Genomic DNA, 18,236 nt, shown 5'->3' with positions numbered 1-18,236 from the left:
CGAGAGAATTCGTGCGAAATGTTGAGGATGCACTTACTATTTTGTCCACAATTCGATTTTCGGCGCACTTTTTTGGCGAACAATAGTAGGCCGACGAAATTATAGGTTTAACTTGTGAACTTTTAATAATCCTTACAAATTTCTACTGTAGCTGTGGCCTTTTGTAAAGGAGGTATGCGTGTGAGTGTTGTGAAAGGTCGTCTCTTTTTATGTGGTAACTTCTGATGGGTGAGAGTAAATTGTTTCGGTACATCGCAAGATCTTCTAGTGAACTACGGTCTGTAGCTTCTTCTAGTGTAGTGCATTTGCCGGCTTCTTCGGTTCATGTTCGTCTGTGGGATTTTAAGACTACTGCAGTGCGTAATTTCTGTGCCCGTGTTCTAGTAATTTATTGAGTAAGATTACCTTTTTTTAAATTCATAATTTATATTGTTAATTCCTCTTGAAATTAATTCAATTATGTCACGGTGTGTGAATAACTTTGGGGCATTATGATTGTGCTTAAAGAGAATGTTTTATTACTATTATATGCATAGTAATTTTTTAATTGGCACATCCAAGTATTTTATGAATTTTTATTAGGAACGCAGGGTCAATAAATGTGTTCTATTAGAAATTAATCCTTTAATATTCATTTATTGGTGTTTCCGCTTGTAAAAAAACTTTTTCTTTCGCCTCAAATTTTTTCCGCTTTCGTTTTAGACGTCTTCCTCGTCCCGTCAAATTTAAATGATTTATTTTGTTTATTGTTTTTTTAATGCAAAATATTGTATATAATTTATCGGATAGCTAGGAGTTTAAGGAATCTTTTGACAAAAAGGAGCACATTCGCTTACAGCATCTCTTAAATTATAAAAACCATTACTACAGTTGAGGAAATTTACCATACTCGTTCTGCTCCAGTTGAAATAATTAACGTACGCAATAAGGTCATGGACATCTGTTTTAAATTTACTTAATACTTATCAAAATGCTAAAAAAAGGGAAGGTAGTAGAATGCCGATTCACGCAAGTTGCCAAACGAATTTATTATTACATCATTGGTGCCAATAATTCGTTCGAAGTAGGCCTGTTTTTCAAACATGAAAATGCAACATCCATTTCATATAAGATTCTAACCTTGTTGATGATAAATCAGTTTTACTTTCTACTATATCCCTTCGCAACTACTTATAGACACATCCACGTATTGGAAATTTGCCGAAAAATTCTTATTCGCAGTTGCTTTCCGCAGAAAACTACCCCTAAAATATAATTACACATTACAATCACAATAGAGCCACATATATGGAACGCCGTTTTACTTTTTATTACGAAAGTTTACAATGTAACATTATAAACAACAGTTAATTTTATTTCCCGATTTATTATGTTTGTTGTTTTTATGTGAAACATTAAATATGTTTGTTTAAAAAACTTCACTTAATTGAAATGATGTATGAATTATATAGCAATGTGTATAACGAAAGTTTAACAATACAAATCAACAAACGAATACATAAACGAACAGTAATATAACTAACTAGAACTAATTCAACAAACATAAAAATTTATTCATATTAAATGTGGGATTAAAATTATAAACAAACATTTTAATTCAACAATCATATTAATTCGTGCTGTTAAAATCGGAAAGCATTATTTAAAATGATTGTTGAATTAAAATGTTACATGAATTAAAATGTTTGTTGATAATTTTAATTCGTATCTGTGATTGTGCGGAAGTTTCAGGAACTATCCTTTAGTGTATTTGGGTACGTGTATACTAGCGCCTAATTAAAATTATCAACAAACATTTTAATTCATGTAACATTTTAATTCAACAATCATATTAATTCAACAATCATTTTAAAAGATTCTTTTACTACGTCTAACAATAAAAATTTATTTGTTTGTTGAATTAAAGTGATTGTTGAAAATATTCGGCTTCAATTTTCAAATCGTCGAATTTATATGACTGATGAATTAAAATGTTTGTTGATAATTTTAATTCCACATTTAAAATGAATGAATTTTTATGTTTGTTGGACAAAATCGTTTTATTAATCGAAGTATTTCTTGCAATTCAATTTAATTGTTTGTTATTAATTGTTTGTTGAAATACAGTTTCATATACACTCATTCAATATAACAATATAATTCATTTCACATTTTTATTAAGTAACATTTTTTAAACAATCATATTTAATACGTAAGACAATAACAACAAACGTAAAAAGTAGAGGCATACGATTGACTGTTATTTAAAATGGCACATTGTAAAATTTTGGAATAAAATTGTACAAATATTTTCAGAGAACATTTTAATTCAACAATCATATGAATTCATACTGTTAAAATCGGCAAGAATTATTTAAAGTGATTGTTGAATTAAAATGTTACATTAATTAAAATGATTGTTGATAATTTTAATTCGTATCTCTGATTGTGCGGAAGTTTCAGGAACTACAGTTTAGTCTATTTGACTACGTGTATACTAGCGCCTAATTAAAATTATCAACAAACATTTTAATTCATGTATCATCTTTATTAATCAACATTTTTTTAATCAATCTCTTAATACGTAAGATAAAAACAACAAACGAAAAATTTAGAGACATAAGATTGACTGTTATTTAAAATGATACATGATAAAATGTTGGTATAAATACTAAAACGGCGTTCCATACACATAACTACAAGAATCAGAACAAGTTATATGCAAAGCTTTCATTTCAAAACAAACAATCTTCACCTAAAGTAACAATTATAATATAAGAACGAAAAAATTGCTATTGCCTTTTGCTATATTGTATACAGGGTCGCTGGTTCGTATGAAAACAGTCGATTTTCGGGGAAAATATACAAGATATTGAAAAAAATTTTGGACAAAAGTTTTGGAGTTCTTGGGTATGCTATGCTAGGAAGTAGGTAATAATTTTAATTATACGTGGTTGGTCATAAAGGCGCGGCACACAAAGACTGAATTTTTTTTAATGGATCATCTTGTATAATATATAAATATTTCAATTCTTCTTTCAATTTTAATCAAAATTTCTAAGAAGCATAATGCGCCTAAATTCCATCGTTTTCGGGTTATTATTGTAAAATTTAATAAACAATTGAATGAAGAACAATAATTTAAAAAATCGATTTGTTTCATTCATGAGGGGAGGCCGATCAGGCGCACTTAGGCACACCAAAGACCCTTTGCAACCAGGTTCTGATAGGACCCAGTTTAGCCTAAAGCTTGAAGCACACTTGTCCGGACGGAATCGGCAGGTACCGGGTGGCAAAAATTCAAATGGATTGTTCATAATGGTTTTATACGTAATTGTGCACTCTTGTCCGGACGAAACCGGCCCGGATCCGACGTAACCGGTCCTGTACGGACGGCAGAACGGTATTGAAAATGTCTCCAAGATGGTGGCTGTTTCATCCGGGAGCCCGTATAATATAGCCATTACCTTGGTTAACCTAGGGACATGCCTCTGCACTGTCAAAGACGCGCAATCCCAGAGCCTAATAAGAGGGACGGTCTTCGGCCACAATGGCCCCCTGTGGATTGCAGTGGAACCCCTCTATCTCGTGCATTCAATGCAGCCATAATACAGACTGAGACTGAGGCGCAGTGCTCAATTCACTTCCGGGTGCAATCCTGGAGAAATGACCGCCCCGAGCCCCGCCGCAGTGACTTGCCCCTAGCTTCGTGGTACACCCGAATTTTTGGGAGCTCAAGAACCTTTCGGCTTCTTCCAAGGCTGCATTGAACCAGATCCTGGATTGTTTTCCTCCGATCTGAGACGCTTGGTCCGTGGGATTTGGTTGCCCCCTCCCCCTTCCAAAAATCATCGGGTTAGACACAGGCTTAGGCTTTGGTGCAGGGGCCACTTGAGCCTGGCCATCGCCTTCTGTGCGTCAGTCCTGCTCTGCTCTGCGTTAGAGTCATCCCTTCTTTCGAGAAGCCCTGGCGAGGAGCGCAGAAAGTTTTTCTTTAGTTTGAAGTCGTTCATACAACTCCCACGATTTCTTTTGAAAACATTCTGCGGTTCTTTTTCAGCTATTATCGAAGCTGCCTCTAGGCGTGGGAAAGAACTCCGATTGGCATTTTCAGTTCCAGGACTGGATTATACAAAATGTTCCACAGGGTGGGGCCAAGCACCAATCCCTGCGGATCTCCTTACGTAATCTTCCGTTCTTTCTCCTGCTCTTTTAGTAGAGATCTGTGAGAAAGGTAACTTTTGAGCATTCGTCTTTGGGGGGATCACTTGCTTCAAACGTATCTAAGATTCGATCCATTTCTGCCGAGTTAAATGCGTTCTCCACGTCGAGTGTCGTCAACAGCCAGAATGTGTCCACTGCTCCACTTCCTTCATAGCATCCAGAGTGGATCTCCTCTCCAGAAAGCGGAACTTACTTTACGATAGTTTCCCTTTTTCCTCTAAATGGTTTACAATTCCTGCCCTGATCAAGTGTTCATACAATTTTCCTGCAGGCAGACAGAACATAGGATGGTTTTCTTCCAGAACTGTGGAAACTCACATTTCTGGCATTTTACCCCATCCAGTCCGGGTGCCTATTTATCTAGTAATTCACGGCTACCTCAAGTTCTATTTAGGTTTCATACCAGTTATCGGTACATCGTTCCATCAGATGATCTCTTGCACTTTTGGTCCTCCACTGGTCTGTTTTATTTCACTTCCGAAAGCGGTATTCCGGGCAAAAATTTCTTGGTCACTATTTTATCGCCTTTCCTCCATGGTTATCCCGATCCTTTACCGAACATTTACCTAGGTAAGTCGTGGATTTCGGCGTCTTTACATTTAGGGCGGGTACGAGAAATGCTTGTGACTGCTATAACAGCTTAACAACGATTTGAAGCTCAAACTGCATCTTAAGTTGTACTTTTAAAAAGCCTTAAAGATTGTTAAAGATTTCTAAAAGACCTTAAACACAAAAATATCTTAATATTATAGAGATCTCTTGATACCGTTGATAAAATGTATTAAACATCCTTAAGGACTTCCATTGCATCAAAGACTCTTAAAAAAAACAATTAAAAGCTCTCAAAGCTCTTCTTGGACTCTCTTGGAGATTTATATAGAGTTTTAAAGTATTAGAAACTGTTTTAAATACAGTTAGATACTCTACAGCAGGAGCTAGTAAAGTGTTCTCAAGGATTTTAACATTTACCCCTCAACCCGAGCTACCCCCACGTAAAAATTATAATAATCGCCCCTAATTCAGCGAGACATAACTTTTAAGGCCATCAGATTTTCGTTACAGAAATACCCAGAAGATCAAATTTGGGTGTTTGGTTACGAATTAATTTTTAAAAAAAAGATAAATGAATTACAGATTTCATGCTTTGATTGTTTGCTATCTCAATTGACGTGTATATCGACTTAATTGTTAATTTATATACCAGTCAAGAAGATAAGTCATTTTTTGAGTTAAAGGAAATAATTGCTTCGATTCCAGGCAAAGGTAATTATGGGAAAATTTGGTGTAATTCAATCTACTGAGGAGCTATGCAGCGCCGCACCATTTTAATAACTCCTTACAGTATTGTGTTCACTTAATCCATCAGTAATCCGCATGTAACGAAAAGATCTACATTGCTTAGGCATATACTTATACCTTTAATTAAACCTGACATTTCAATCCATTATTAATATTGAGTTAGTCAATGATTAATAGATACGAAAGCTAGAATTAAGCTACGCGTAAAAATGTTAACAATCAAAGTGATAAAAGATCATTTTCCGCATATTTCCGAGGCGTGGTTATCTACCTTTCATACAACCAGAGTGATGAGATCTTGAAAAGGTCACAAACGCTGACTACCTATGCTCGATTTTCAATACACGTTTATTACCAAACTCGATTAGTTAATTATGTAACACGAATTTTTCGTCCTGCTTCTTGAGTAAAAGATGACAGTAGTTTATCTAATATGATATTTAAAATAATGGCATACCTTCCGATAATTGCCGTCTAATTGGATAAGCTAGCATTCTATCAACCACTTTCTTGTTATTCCTAGTTATATAATGTAAGCTAATTACGATATATCTCTTTTCCACCAAGATTATTGGCAGTCACTGACTTTCTTCATCCTTTTTTTTCGCTCGATTGCATGTACGTGTACTTGTCTAAGGCTTCTTATTAGGAATATGTTTATTTCGTACGTAATAATTAGGCTTTCAATACAATAATGTGAACTGCTGTCTATTTAATTAGTTTTTTAACAAAGCGTAGTCATCTTTTTGAAGGGATGGTAAGTCTTATGGTTTAGTGTAATTTTTTCTGAGCGTTGAGTCAGTTTCGAAGCAACTTCTCTTTTGCAAATGGTTTCTGGAATTAAATGTTGTTACGCAATAGGAAATTCCGTTTTAACTAGTTGATTTAAAATTAATTGAGCAGATGCTTACTATATTGCAATGTGGGTGCGTGTAACTCACCTCCCATTCGGGCCTGGTACTGGCGTGATGCTGGTGAAGCACACTATCCTTGTGCTTCAACATGCTATCATATTAGGTACTTTCGGCCGTCCGATCGTTCTTTTCTTAATTTGTGTTAAATCTTCTTCATTATTAAAGTAACTTTCCACTATTTACCACTAACTACCGCTGCAATTAATTATGTGAAAAAATCCTGATTAAATTTGAATGGCAAAAAGGTACCCTTAAAACTTTTTCGTACAGATCTTGAGAACTTTTGTGCCTGTAAAAATCTGAAATCCACTAAATTCAACAGCAAAACTTCTCTTTTCCTGTATACATGTGTGGGTGATTAAATACCCTAATGAATTTATAAACATTAAACATTGCTTACATTGCTCGATGCATCCCTTTTCTCGCATTTCGTTTTATGATGTCATAAAAGTGCATCAATTGCTTTACTGGTTTTTTTGGTGATTGGTTCGGAAATGAAATCTTCTGTAACGAACTCCCATGGGCTTGATGTTTCAGAAATGCTTAATTTATGATATTTTAGCTACTGTAATAAATTATTCTAGCAGTTAAAAATATATGTTGGAATAAGCTCCACTTTCGCACTCAATGGACGTTTAACCGGAACTTTTATTGAACGAACTCTGGGCAGTCATTAAGTTACTATAATAAGAAGGTAATATTTGCCTATGATTCAATCAATTATTTGCAGTAAATGTTCTCTCTGTACTTCGGTAAAGTTTTGGCCACGGATCTTTTTTTCCATTGTTAACACAAACATGTAAATTGACTTGAAATTACAAATAACAAGAAAGAAAAGCCAATTCTATATGATCAAAAAAGTAGGATCTGTAAAAAAATCACACATTTCCATAAAAGTACAACTTTGCTTAATCACTTTGGTTAGTTAATCAAGGAGTTTTTTTGTTTTGTGCATACCAATCTAATAATCAAATGTTTAATTTAATCATACTGATTAACTAACGGCCTGATTATTTATTGTTTGTGCATTCGGCCCTAGACTAGAAACCAGTTTCGAAAGAAAATTCAAAGGGCTGTAACTTTTGAACTAGTAGCCCAATCTTGGAACTGTTTGAAATTATGGATTCTACAGGCCACATTCTATAAGAAAATGTTTTTTTCCGGTCGTTCTGAGACAATTTTTTTTTCGGGTTTCAACAAAAGGCAGTGTGTAACCTTCCTTTTTTACCAAAAATCGACTGCACCAAAATTTCTCGGGCAAACGCTTTTTCTGATTAATTTTCGTGCGTAGAATCCAAAACAATTCGTACTTTTTCGATCAGACCTCTCAATCAAAAGTTATATGGGCCGAATGCACAAAAGTTAATCAAAGCTTAACGGAGCTGTTAACTCATTTGTTTCGATAAAAAAATGACATTTGTCTTGATTAAATTAGTTAATTTAACGGAACTGTTAAACCACGATTAGGCTACAATTCGTATGCACAAAAAAAAATTAGCATTAACGGCACCGTCAAGCCTCTAATCACGGCAATATTTAACCGGTGCTTGTCGACTGATTAAACGGACAATTTGTTCATAATTTTCGATTTGAGCTTGTGAAAAGTAATTTTTTTGAATAATTAGGCTTCATCTAATAGTTTTGAACATCATTTTATTTAAATAGAAAATGTATTCATTTCTTTAATTGACTCGCTTAAACGCGTTTTCTAAAATTCTTCTTCATAAGGAGAGTGTAGTATTCCACTCGAGCATTCTTCCACTGTTGAAGGTGGTAGTTTTTTTTAAATTGCTGCAAACTGACCTCTTATTTTGGATTTGAGGTCTCCGTTTTGGAGCAATAATTCCACGTTTTGGAGTACATGGACGGTCAGCTGTGGAAGAAAATGAAAAGGATAAGTATTTTGAGACCTTTAAGGACTTTAAGGACTCATTATCTATAGCATTTGTTATGCCGGTGATGCTGCTTTCGATTCCTCCTCCAATTTTCTTTCTCCCCACTTTGGAAATAAGAGGTTAGGTTATTTTTTCACACTTTTTCGCAAGTAAAGCTTCTTCTGGAAACTTTTCTATAACTTGTTGCGCCAGTTCTCGATCAAAAGCTTCTTTAATTGCCCTCGACACCTTTCTTTCTAAAAACGTACCAATGATTAAATACCCTAATGAATTTATAAACATTAAACATTGCTTACATTGCTCGATGCATCCCTTTTCTCGCATTTCGTTTTATGATGTCATAAAAGTGCATCAAGTGCTTTACTGGTTTTTTGGTGATTGATTCGGAAATGAAATCTTCTGTAACGAACTCCCATGGGCTTGATGATTCAATCAATTATTTGCAGTAAATGTTCTCTCTGTACTTCGGTAAAGATTTGGCCACGGATCTTTTTTTCCATTGTTAATACAAACGTATAAATTGACTATTAAATTACAGATAACAAAGAAGCAAAGCCTTCTATACGATCCAAAAAGTAGGCTTTGTAAAAAAATCACACACCGTTAAAGGCGAATCAAAGGCCACAAACGATTCTAAAATTGAAAAACCACATAAACGACAAATTTAAATGAAAGTATATGTGTTGGTTATTTAAGCTTAACTGAAGCTTACATTCTTTGTGTATCTTTGTGTCTTTGTTGTTTCGTAGCATGTACTTATTGTAGCGGACATTACGTTTGTGGATCTATTGTCCATATTCCGAAGCTTTTCGGCGATATCTTATCAATCAAAGCGTCAAAAAAAGTAATCAAACGTTGGAACAATTAAAACGAATCAAGTCGATTAGCGAGTGTTCCGGATTTCCGTCTTTCCAAAAATGGAGTGGAGCAGTTCGACATCGAACCAAGTTATAATATAATTTATCTATAATATATGGCAGTTTTGATACTGAAAAAATAAGTTATTAAATTTCCTGACAATATGCCCTAAGACAAACTTCCCCTAATTTGAATTTAACGTTGACCCAAATTTTCCGTTTTCCTAAGGCCCTCCAATCAAGATGCTATGTTCAATGACAAACGGTCACTAAACACCCCCATAAACACCTATCCAGCAGGCTAAATTAACCTCAGGTACACTCTTTCACATGAAAATTCTGACTATAAAATGTCTCAAGTCACGCCCGGTATCTGCTACTATGAAAATCTCAATATTGACTTAACGTTATTAATTTGAGAAACTCAGCAGCCTTGATCACTTCCACAATTCCAAATAATTATTTAACAAATTAACACTTTACGTAATTTTGAGTACAAATAGAAAATTTATCTTATCCGGAGCTCGATTAAACCAAAGGTAATCATTTACAGATGAAACAAATTTATTCAACATAAATCAATCTATAAAGCTGAAATAATAATAGGCACTCAGAACCAGAGTACAAATACCGCGCACATGCGTTCAATTGAAACAAGTTAAAATTAAAAGAAAATTGACTTAAAGTTAATAATCCCTAATATCCGGCCATACTCTTTAAACAGATCACTACCCAAACACCAGGTGATGTGACTTCGACAATTTACTTCTTTACTTTTTCATTATTCTTGATTTAAACGACCCTGACTTTTTAAACGACCTTTCTTCTATGACAAGAACTTTATGATTATTAAGACTGATTCTTCTCCAAAAAGCTTCGATTGCAGAAAACACTCAAAATACCTCCACCAAATAAAAACGCTTGAACAAAAAGCTACGTTTCCCGCGTGCTAGATCTTGATAAAACATTCTTCCATTCTCTCATTTCCGCTCCTCTTTTCTCTTCTAATTAATACGTCGTCGAACGATAAACTGAACACCTGTGTTTTCTTCGGCGAAAAAACATTGCTCATCTTGAAACTAATTAGCTTAACGTAGCTACAACGAACTCTTATCGCACTTACCTTTACAACTACAAACCAAAGTAAACAAAGCGATTATTTAAACAAGATTAAACACCAAATCCTCACGGTCTATCTATATACCATTTCCACATTTCCACCTTTTGATGACATTTCTATTCCATTTCTGACGGTTTTTACATTTTTATGACATTGCTAAATACCTATATGAAATAAATACATGTTTACTAAAATTTGCTCAACTTAATGATATACAATTTAGTGCGCCGTTATACAAGGCGTATCTCTAACTTGGAATAAATTCAGTAAATAAAAGGTTTTTTTTTCGGTAATATGATGTGTGTAATAGAATTTTATACAGGGTGCCTCAAATTTTAAACATGGCGTCATCGACTACATAAATAACTTTATTTGAAGTACCTAACTTTAATATTCCTAAAGCAATCGACCCGTGAAAACCATTTGGATTAACAGATTTTGTATTGTACTTATTGAAAAGAATCGAATTCCAACAGGAGAAGTGCATTCAATCTACGTGGCTACATTGAACATTTATTACTAAAGGTAACACCTCAACAACACCACTGCGGTCATATGCTAAAAGGCCATCCTTTGGTTGTCGTACTTATAAATAACTATGGATTATCCTAGTTCTTACAAATTTATAATATGTTTATAGTACGCTGTATAACAAAGGCGATTCTTGCACAAAGTAAAAAAGTGTACCACAAAAGTAGGTGTAACTTAATAATATTTACGTATCAATTGAGGTAATTACGAATATTTATAAACAGAAAGTTTACATTGCAAATAAGTGCTTTGTTTAACGCTTTGTAAGTTCGTAATTGAATCTTAAAAGCGACGTACGTTTTAAAGTAGTGCAAGTGCAAGTGATGTATATTAGCGCTATAGTAATGACCTAAAAATTTCTGTGAATATAAAGTAGCGTTAATTTGCAGATTATGATAATTTTTATATTCCTATTGTGTGTTTCCATTCATATACCAGCCGTAAAGTAAGGAATGAGGTTCAAGGATTATTTAAATATTCTAGAATAATATTGTCATAATTGGCGACGTTTTCGCGCGCTTTACCCCAGATTTAGAGGCCAATTAATTCTGCAGAATCCGAATCGCGCATACCATTAAGACGGCTTCAATTAATCTAGTAAATAGTGTTAAAGCCATATATCACCGCGTTCTATTTACTATGCGTGGCTGCACAGCGTAGCATTTCCAATTATTGTAATGATAGGAAGATGCTTCTTTAATAATTATGTAATGACGGTACTTGATTTGCGGCGTCTGAGCTCTAATTGAGAAGATTCTGCTCTATAATGCGAAATATCCTTTTGCTGCTTCCCCCGAGATACGTAACGATATTGTCAGATCGTTCTCAATTTAACAGGATATTGTGCGAAATACGTATCGTTACATCATAGTTTACGATTGTTATAGGTTTTCTCCATCGGCATCTTTTATAACAAGAAAGGGTAGTTTCGTAATTAACTAAACGAATACTGGACATTGTGCTCGACATTTACGTTACATTTTTACGACCTGTTCTGTTGTAATTATCTGATATCGATCGCTTGTTACCGTTTGCTTCCAATAGAGGAATATTGCAAAACGTCTTCAAAAATCTGCGCGAGTGAGAGAGAGCACACAAAATTAAATATCAACTAGGATTTTCTGATCCCTAATCTTTTGACGTACTACACTTTCTTCTTAAACTAATTTTAGTACCGTTTGTAACCGAAGTACAATGAAGCAGTGCGTAATCTTACAATGCAATAAAACCAATGTGAAGTAACGCTAATGTAAATTCGCAATGGAGTAGAAAAAATTGTGTTAACGTTATAATTACAGTATAATGAAAGCGGTGTTATTTTTCGAGGCTTTTAATTTGTAACTTTCCTAATCTTCACAAAACAATGGAATAATGTCGCCTTGCCGTATTTATTGGCGGCAGCGAAATTGGGGATGGAAGTATATCAACTATTGCTTCAGGTCGAATGCGTTAAATTCTCACACTACTTAAAGGAAGGAAGAGACGATTGCGATAGACATTTTAAATCTCATTTAGAGTACAATAATTTCAATTTAGACAAGATGAACTAAATTAACAGCAGTTAGTTACTATGGAAGTACAGCAAGTTGCGCAACTTTGAGAAGACATCGCATCGTCATGTTGTAATGCATTTTTATCGGATTAAGAAAGACCCGACGTTATTTTAGAATGCCGACTGGTTGTATAATGTTGTTGCATTTAGGGCCCAGTTTAGAGGAGTCACGCAGATTTTTTCCTTAATTAGTTTCCTAGTCATGATAACCTTTACGCTGGCCGCGGGCGCGCAGATATCGAAAATGGATCGATTTAAAAAATCATCGATTGTATCTGCACCATTAATCAACTTTTGCCATTTTACCCCCCCGGCTTTGAATATAGCTCCAAAGCCTCCGGTCTTTGCGGAAGGAACATTTTAGTTTTAGGCTACTTTAATAGATAGAAAGTTATCATGTCTCGTTCGTGTTTCTGTTTGTAATTAGCAAATGGTTTGCATTGACATTTACGTGAAAAGAATACAAGGAACTTAATTACCTACATTCGATCTACCGATTTGTTAACGTTAAATCGAATGCTCGCGTAAATATTGTAGGTATCGTTTAGAGCTACGCTCCTCTAAAAATTTTGTTTATTGCATAAGTAGCTTTTGCGTATAGTTTTTGTACCTTTCCTTAGTGATAAAATCGCACAATTTCGCCCAATTATATGCATTTCACACTCTACATCAGATGTATCATTGTGCGCCAGACTTGGCCATCCTTCACACCTAATTTCACTTTGATGTTTTCTTTTCCACTTCTATCACTAGTTACATGTTCCAAATTTAGGCAGTCTAGAGGAACAACTTAAGCAACATTTTCGAGAATCATTCCCATAAGAAATGCGAAATTTATACTACTAATATGGTAACTAAACGGTAGCCTGTATAAATATGGAGATATTTCTAATAGTCGGAGAGGTATGATGACAAAAAACGTTACATTGCACGTTTAGGTCTCTTACACCGTAAGCTTTGATTTGACCTTCAGCACTTCATTTCTGATGGTGGCAGACTCAATGCCGACACTTCGAGTTCGACAATAATGGAGGTCAAAATTTTAGATCATTTTAAAACAAAATTCAAGTTATGGTTTTTGCAAGATACTTTTACCACTGATTATACATATGGTACCTTTTGCAGTTACCTTAGACCAGGCCTTAGACTGTTTAACAATTTGGCACTATATAATAGGGCGGGCCGAAAGAAATGATTTTTGAAATCTCAATTGTCATAGAAAGGGTAGACACAAGTATACTGATTTTTTCTAGCCGCGCCTCGGGGCTTTTTTTTTTCAAAGTCACATTTTGGATCTGTCGCAGTAGAAAACGGATAGGAATTAGTTCACCTGTGACACAAAAAATTTGGTTGATATATTTTAACTTTTAGCCGCGCCACCGGGACGCTAAAAATTATTTCTCCCAAAGTCACATTTATTCACACACAATTGAATTAAAAATTGGTAAACCCCTCCAGTGGCTAATTTGCTTATTGCACACCAATGAGCTACCCCTACGCCATTTGCTGCAAGAAATTGACAGCCACATTTTCTGGTCCTGTAGGATCATTACTAAATGACTGTGAAAAGAAACCTGTTACTGATTTTGAACCGATTGATATGAGGTTTCCAGAAGTTGACGAAAAGGATCTTAAGCACCGATTAGCAATATGTTTTCAAAATAATTAGTGCTACTCGGAATGGAAAATGTGACAAGAACTTGTCCAAAAAATTACGTGGAAAAATTAGTCACGCAAGGTGGTTGACAACAGCTAACAGGCTACTCCGCCTTGATATTTCTTACAGAACATCCGTCAGAATCTCTTAAAATCCTAACAGAGTATGTTGTCAGAGTACATGCAACAATTTCGTTTGAGCCTTTTTGTTAGTATTGCGCTAAGCATATATGGAAGATGATATATCTGCCAAGGGGCTTCCCAGAATGTGTTAAAAAAGTTATTGATAAGGTAACTGCATCAAATGGGTACTTTGCCCGTCCCGAAAACATTTTACTAGTAATGCTTACTGATAAGAGATATAGGATACATAGAAAAATTAGCTGTAAAACTAAAAGTACGCCCAGGCTGAGGTGGAGGAGGGCAGTACAAATATACATGTTTGAGTTCCTGCAATAAACTTTGAAGCAGCTAACTATATCGATCTAATAGATTGGTTTCATAGCAGTACGACTATCACTGGTTTAACATAGCTCTTTAAACTTTTACATTTCTTTTCTAATGTTCTTATTTTATTGCTCAAGAATTTGATCTGTTATTGGAAGTTTTTTTTCTGTTGGTCAATTAACTATTATTATTATAAATCAATCACAGAGCCTCCAATTACTAAACACTTAAATCTGGAAGAGCTATTGAAGCTTCTTAAGGAAAAATTACATTTCCTAAATTTCCTCGTCACACATAAACCGGGGAAAGGAGCGTAAATCTAGTGACTGAAGCATCTTCCAAAGTTTTTTGGGAACACTAAATATGGATTCATTAGGTCGAATGAAATGTTGCCTTCGTTTGAGAACAAAAGTCATTATTTCGCATCTTTTTTGGAGGATAGCGCGGGAGGGTGGATGGTACTCGACATGTAGCCACTTCCTAGTGGTGAGTTCTGGGTTAATTTGGAACTCAAGAACAATTTAATAGGGTTTTGCCTGAATAATGAGTCACAAATTAAGCGAAGAATGTTTGTGGGTCAAAAGTGAGGTCATACCTATCAGTGTTTTGCTATGACAAATCAAAAATATGACTAAATCTTGAAAAAAATAGGTTAATAATAATAATAATAATAAGTGACATTTATTAGATACTGGAAGTACAGAAGGAAATAAACATAACATAAACATTCAAATAGATAATAAACTAAATAATTAAAATTAAATGAAATTAATGTTCCGTAATCTAACGGGGCGAAGTTCAGTTCTGTGGTGAGACACTCTAGAACTGCTCTACCACTTAACCCCACCCTAAACTAAGAAAATAAAACAATTAGTGGAATGAACTTAAAAATATGTATATTGAAAGGGAGAGAGAGATAAATAATACATTCGTGGTTCTAAATAAAGAAAAAGAAAAGGAAAAGGGGAAGAAAAATAATCAATTGTTTTGCTCGCGTAGAAGTAAATGAAAATAATTTCGTTTAAATGCGCCTTTTTCTTTTCTTTTTATACAGGGTGTCCCTAAAAGGTCTGTACAATGCGTTACCAGGGGTTCTTGGTATCAAAATAGGACGATTTAACCCAACTTACCTCTATCCAAAAGTGCCTCGGTAAGGCGCTATCTACCGCCAAAGATTAAAAAAAAAATCGTTATTTTTATTTTATCGGAAAATGGTTTTGCCGATTAAAATGAAATTCGGGATGTGAATGTCTAATGTAAAAAGGGTCTTTGTGATATCATCGTTTTGATTGTAGTTGCTATGTAGGTGGTAAAATACTGACCATCCACATCTGAAGAGGTCTAAAACTTTTTAACTACTATTTTGACGGTTCTGAATTTTTAGACACTGATAGACAGTTTACTTGCAAGCATTTTTTGTCTCTTGATGAATATCGCTATCTGTGATGGTTTACGAAAAAAAAAAATTTAGGCATGATGAATGGCATGCACCATACATGCGATTGTTCCTAAAAAAAATCAGAAGATGGCTGTGAAACCTTAGAGTGGCGTAACGTTTGTTTGTTGTTTCTTAAACTTGAACAATTTACGTTTTGCTTGAAGACTTAAAATTTTATTGTTAAAATTGTAATATGGCCTTTCAATACAGTAACGCAGAGTTAACTGATATGCTATTAGTGTTTGGATACTGTCGTGGAAATGGTCGCCAATGCGTTAGGGAGTATACTCACAGAGACAAAAAATGCTTGCAAGTAAACTGTCTATCAGTGTCTAAAAATTCAGAACTGTCAAAATAGTAGTTAAAAAGTTTTAGACCTCTTCAGATGTGGATGGTCAGTATTTTACCACCTACATAGCAACTACAATCAAAACGATGATATCACAAAGACCCTTTTTACATTAGACATTCACATCCCGAATTTCATTTTAATCGGCAAAACCATTTTCCGATAAAATAAAAATAACGATTTTTTTTTAAATCTTTGGCGGTAGATAGCGCCTTACCGAAGCACTTTTGGATAGAGGTAAGTTGGGTTAAATCGTCCTATTTTGATACCAAGAACCCATGGTAGCGCGTTGTACAGACCTTTTAGGGACACCCTGTATACGCGGGAATATTGTTATATACACTTGCTATGTTGTATTTGTCTACCCTTCTTGCAATTTTTTTTTACTATGACAAACGTGATTTCAACAACAAAAAATCTTCGCCTTTTTCGGCCCGCCCCAGGTACTATATAATTTAGTTAATTAAGGTCGGATATGAAATAATACTGCACCTCCAAAAAGCATTATGAGGGTCACTCTGTAATTGAGTGAAAGCCTGTTGAGGGTCCAGAACAAGATGGACAATAAATAAATAAATAAAATAAATATAGTAAATGTATGGATATTATTAAATTGATTCTTTGTCCTACAGTCTACATCAGCGATTCTCAACCTTTTTGTAATCGCGACCCCCTATTTTCTGGGTCTGATGACTTAATCCTATTGTTAATGCCATTGAGGAACCCAGTTAAATGAACTACACGCTAAACTAAATATTTTTTATTTATTGTTAGCGAGTTGAGTACATACAACAGTTATGTAATGCCCTTATAGGGGGTGTCAATTTTAAAACAGTCGGCCATATCATCCAAACTAAAGAAGATATTGAAAATCGCGCAAAACCGTTTCGAGGGTGAACCAGAATGACGTTATGAGTGACAACCCCCACCCCCCTTAACTCCTCAGCCCCCCTCCTCAAAAATCCTAAATGGCAACCTCATACATGTGACACATCGATGGAAAGTTACTGAAAAATGCTTTCCAGTGGTTCCAATAAAAGAATCGCTGGTCTACATCTTAATTGCCTTAAATTATGTCAACATTATCATCTTGATTCACACGACTTTTCTGGTAGATCAAGCTGGAGAAAAAATATATGACATCTGTTACATTTTTATTTTATTCCAAAAGATCCCACTTTACTCATCACACTGTAATCGGCTGGACTGGTTCATTATTCAAGCCATTGTACTAAATTAACAACCAAGAGGGTGGTATTTTCTGGTATTGTTTAAAATCTTTTGGTAATTCCGAATAGTTTTTTGTCGCTTTAAAGTGAACCGCGTCCAAGTTCGCCCAGAAATTTAAAAATTTTACAAAAATAATAATAATAATCATGTAACAATATTTATTAGCCTTAAAATCTGAATTATAATTTCAACATTCCATTTCGAAATTGTTAAATCTCAAATTGGTTTTCTTTCGTACCAAATTAAACTTGAAAAGGTGTTTTCTATAGAAATCATTAAAGTGACTATATGTAATGGTTTCAGCAGTACAGTGCTGGTTCTTGAAAATCCTTGAAATTTGACACCCCTATGATTTTATGCCAGTGTCAGTTTAGGGGCGTGTTTATGGTATGTTATCCTGTTTTATTATCGAAACTGAAAATTGTGTTATTCAAATAGTGGTCTTGTGGAGATTCAAGTCAGTTTAAATTGAAAATACCCTTATTTGCAAAGTTAACAATTATCTGACCTACAAATTAAACGCTCTTGTTTTAAAACACTTTTTCTTCAAAAATAAAGCTACACAGTGTACCATGTCACGTTATTATTTTATGATTAGTGTAAATTTATGTAAAGTGAGTCTAATGGTTTTAAAATTAATTCTAGATGCCTCCTAAATGTTGTGTAGCGAACTGCAATAACAATTATGTTAACGACATGAAAGAAAATGGTTAGGTATGTGACTGTATGCAAATTTCCGAAAATC

General features: G+C 34.5%; 1 protein-coding gene across 3 annotated transcripts in view; it reads left to right on the top strand.

The window, feature by feature from the left end:
* The first annotated feature begins 274 nt into the window (after positions 1 to 274).
* LOC116167064 overlaps positions 275 to 18,236 on the top strand; it is a 46,375-nt gene continuing 28,413 nt past the window's right edge. For 2 of the 3 annotated variants that reach the window (XM_031482299.1, XM_031482298.1), the window contains exon 1: positions 11,133 to 11,264. In XM_031482299.1, the coding sequence (XP_031338159.1) occupies positions 11,212 to 11,264 (53 nt within the window). In that variant the 5' untranslated portion in view covers positions 11,133 to 11,211. Of the gene's footprint in view, positions 396 to 11,132; positions 11,265 to 18,236 lie in introns of those variants that run through there. The other variant, XM_031482301.1, reaches the window with a different exon arrangement.

This window comes from Photinus pyralis, unplaced genomic scaffold (assembly GCF_008802855.1).
Source record: "Photinus pyralis isolate 1611_PpyrPB1 unplaced genomic scaffold, Ppyr1.3 Ppyr1.4_LG3b, whole genome shotgun sequence".
Classification (NCBI taxonomy): Eukaryota; Metazoa; Arthropoda; class Insecta; order Coleoptera; family Lampyridae; genus Photinus; species Photinus pyralis.
This window is presented reverse-complemented; position numbering and strand designations above follow the sequence as displayed.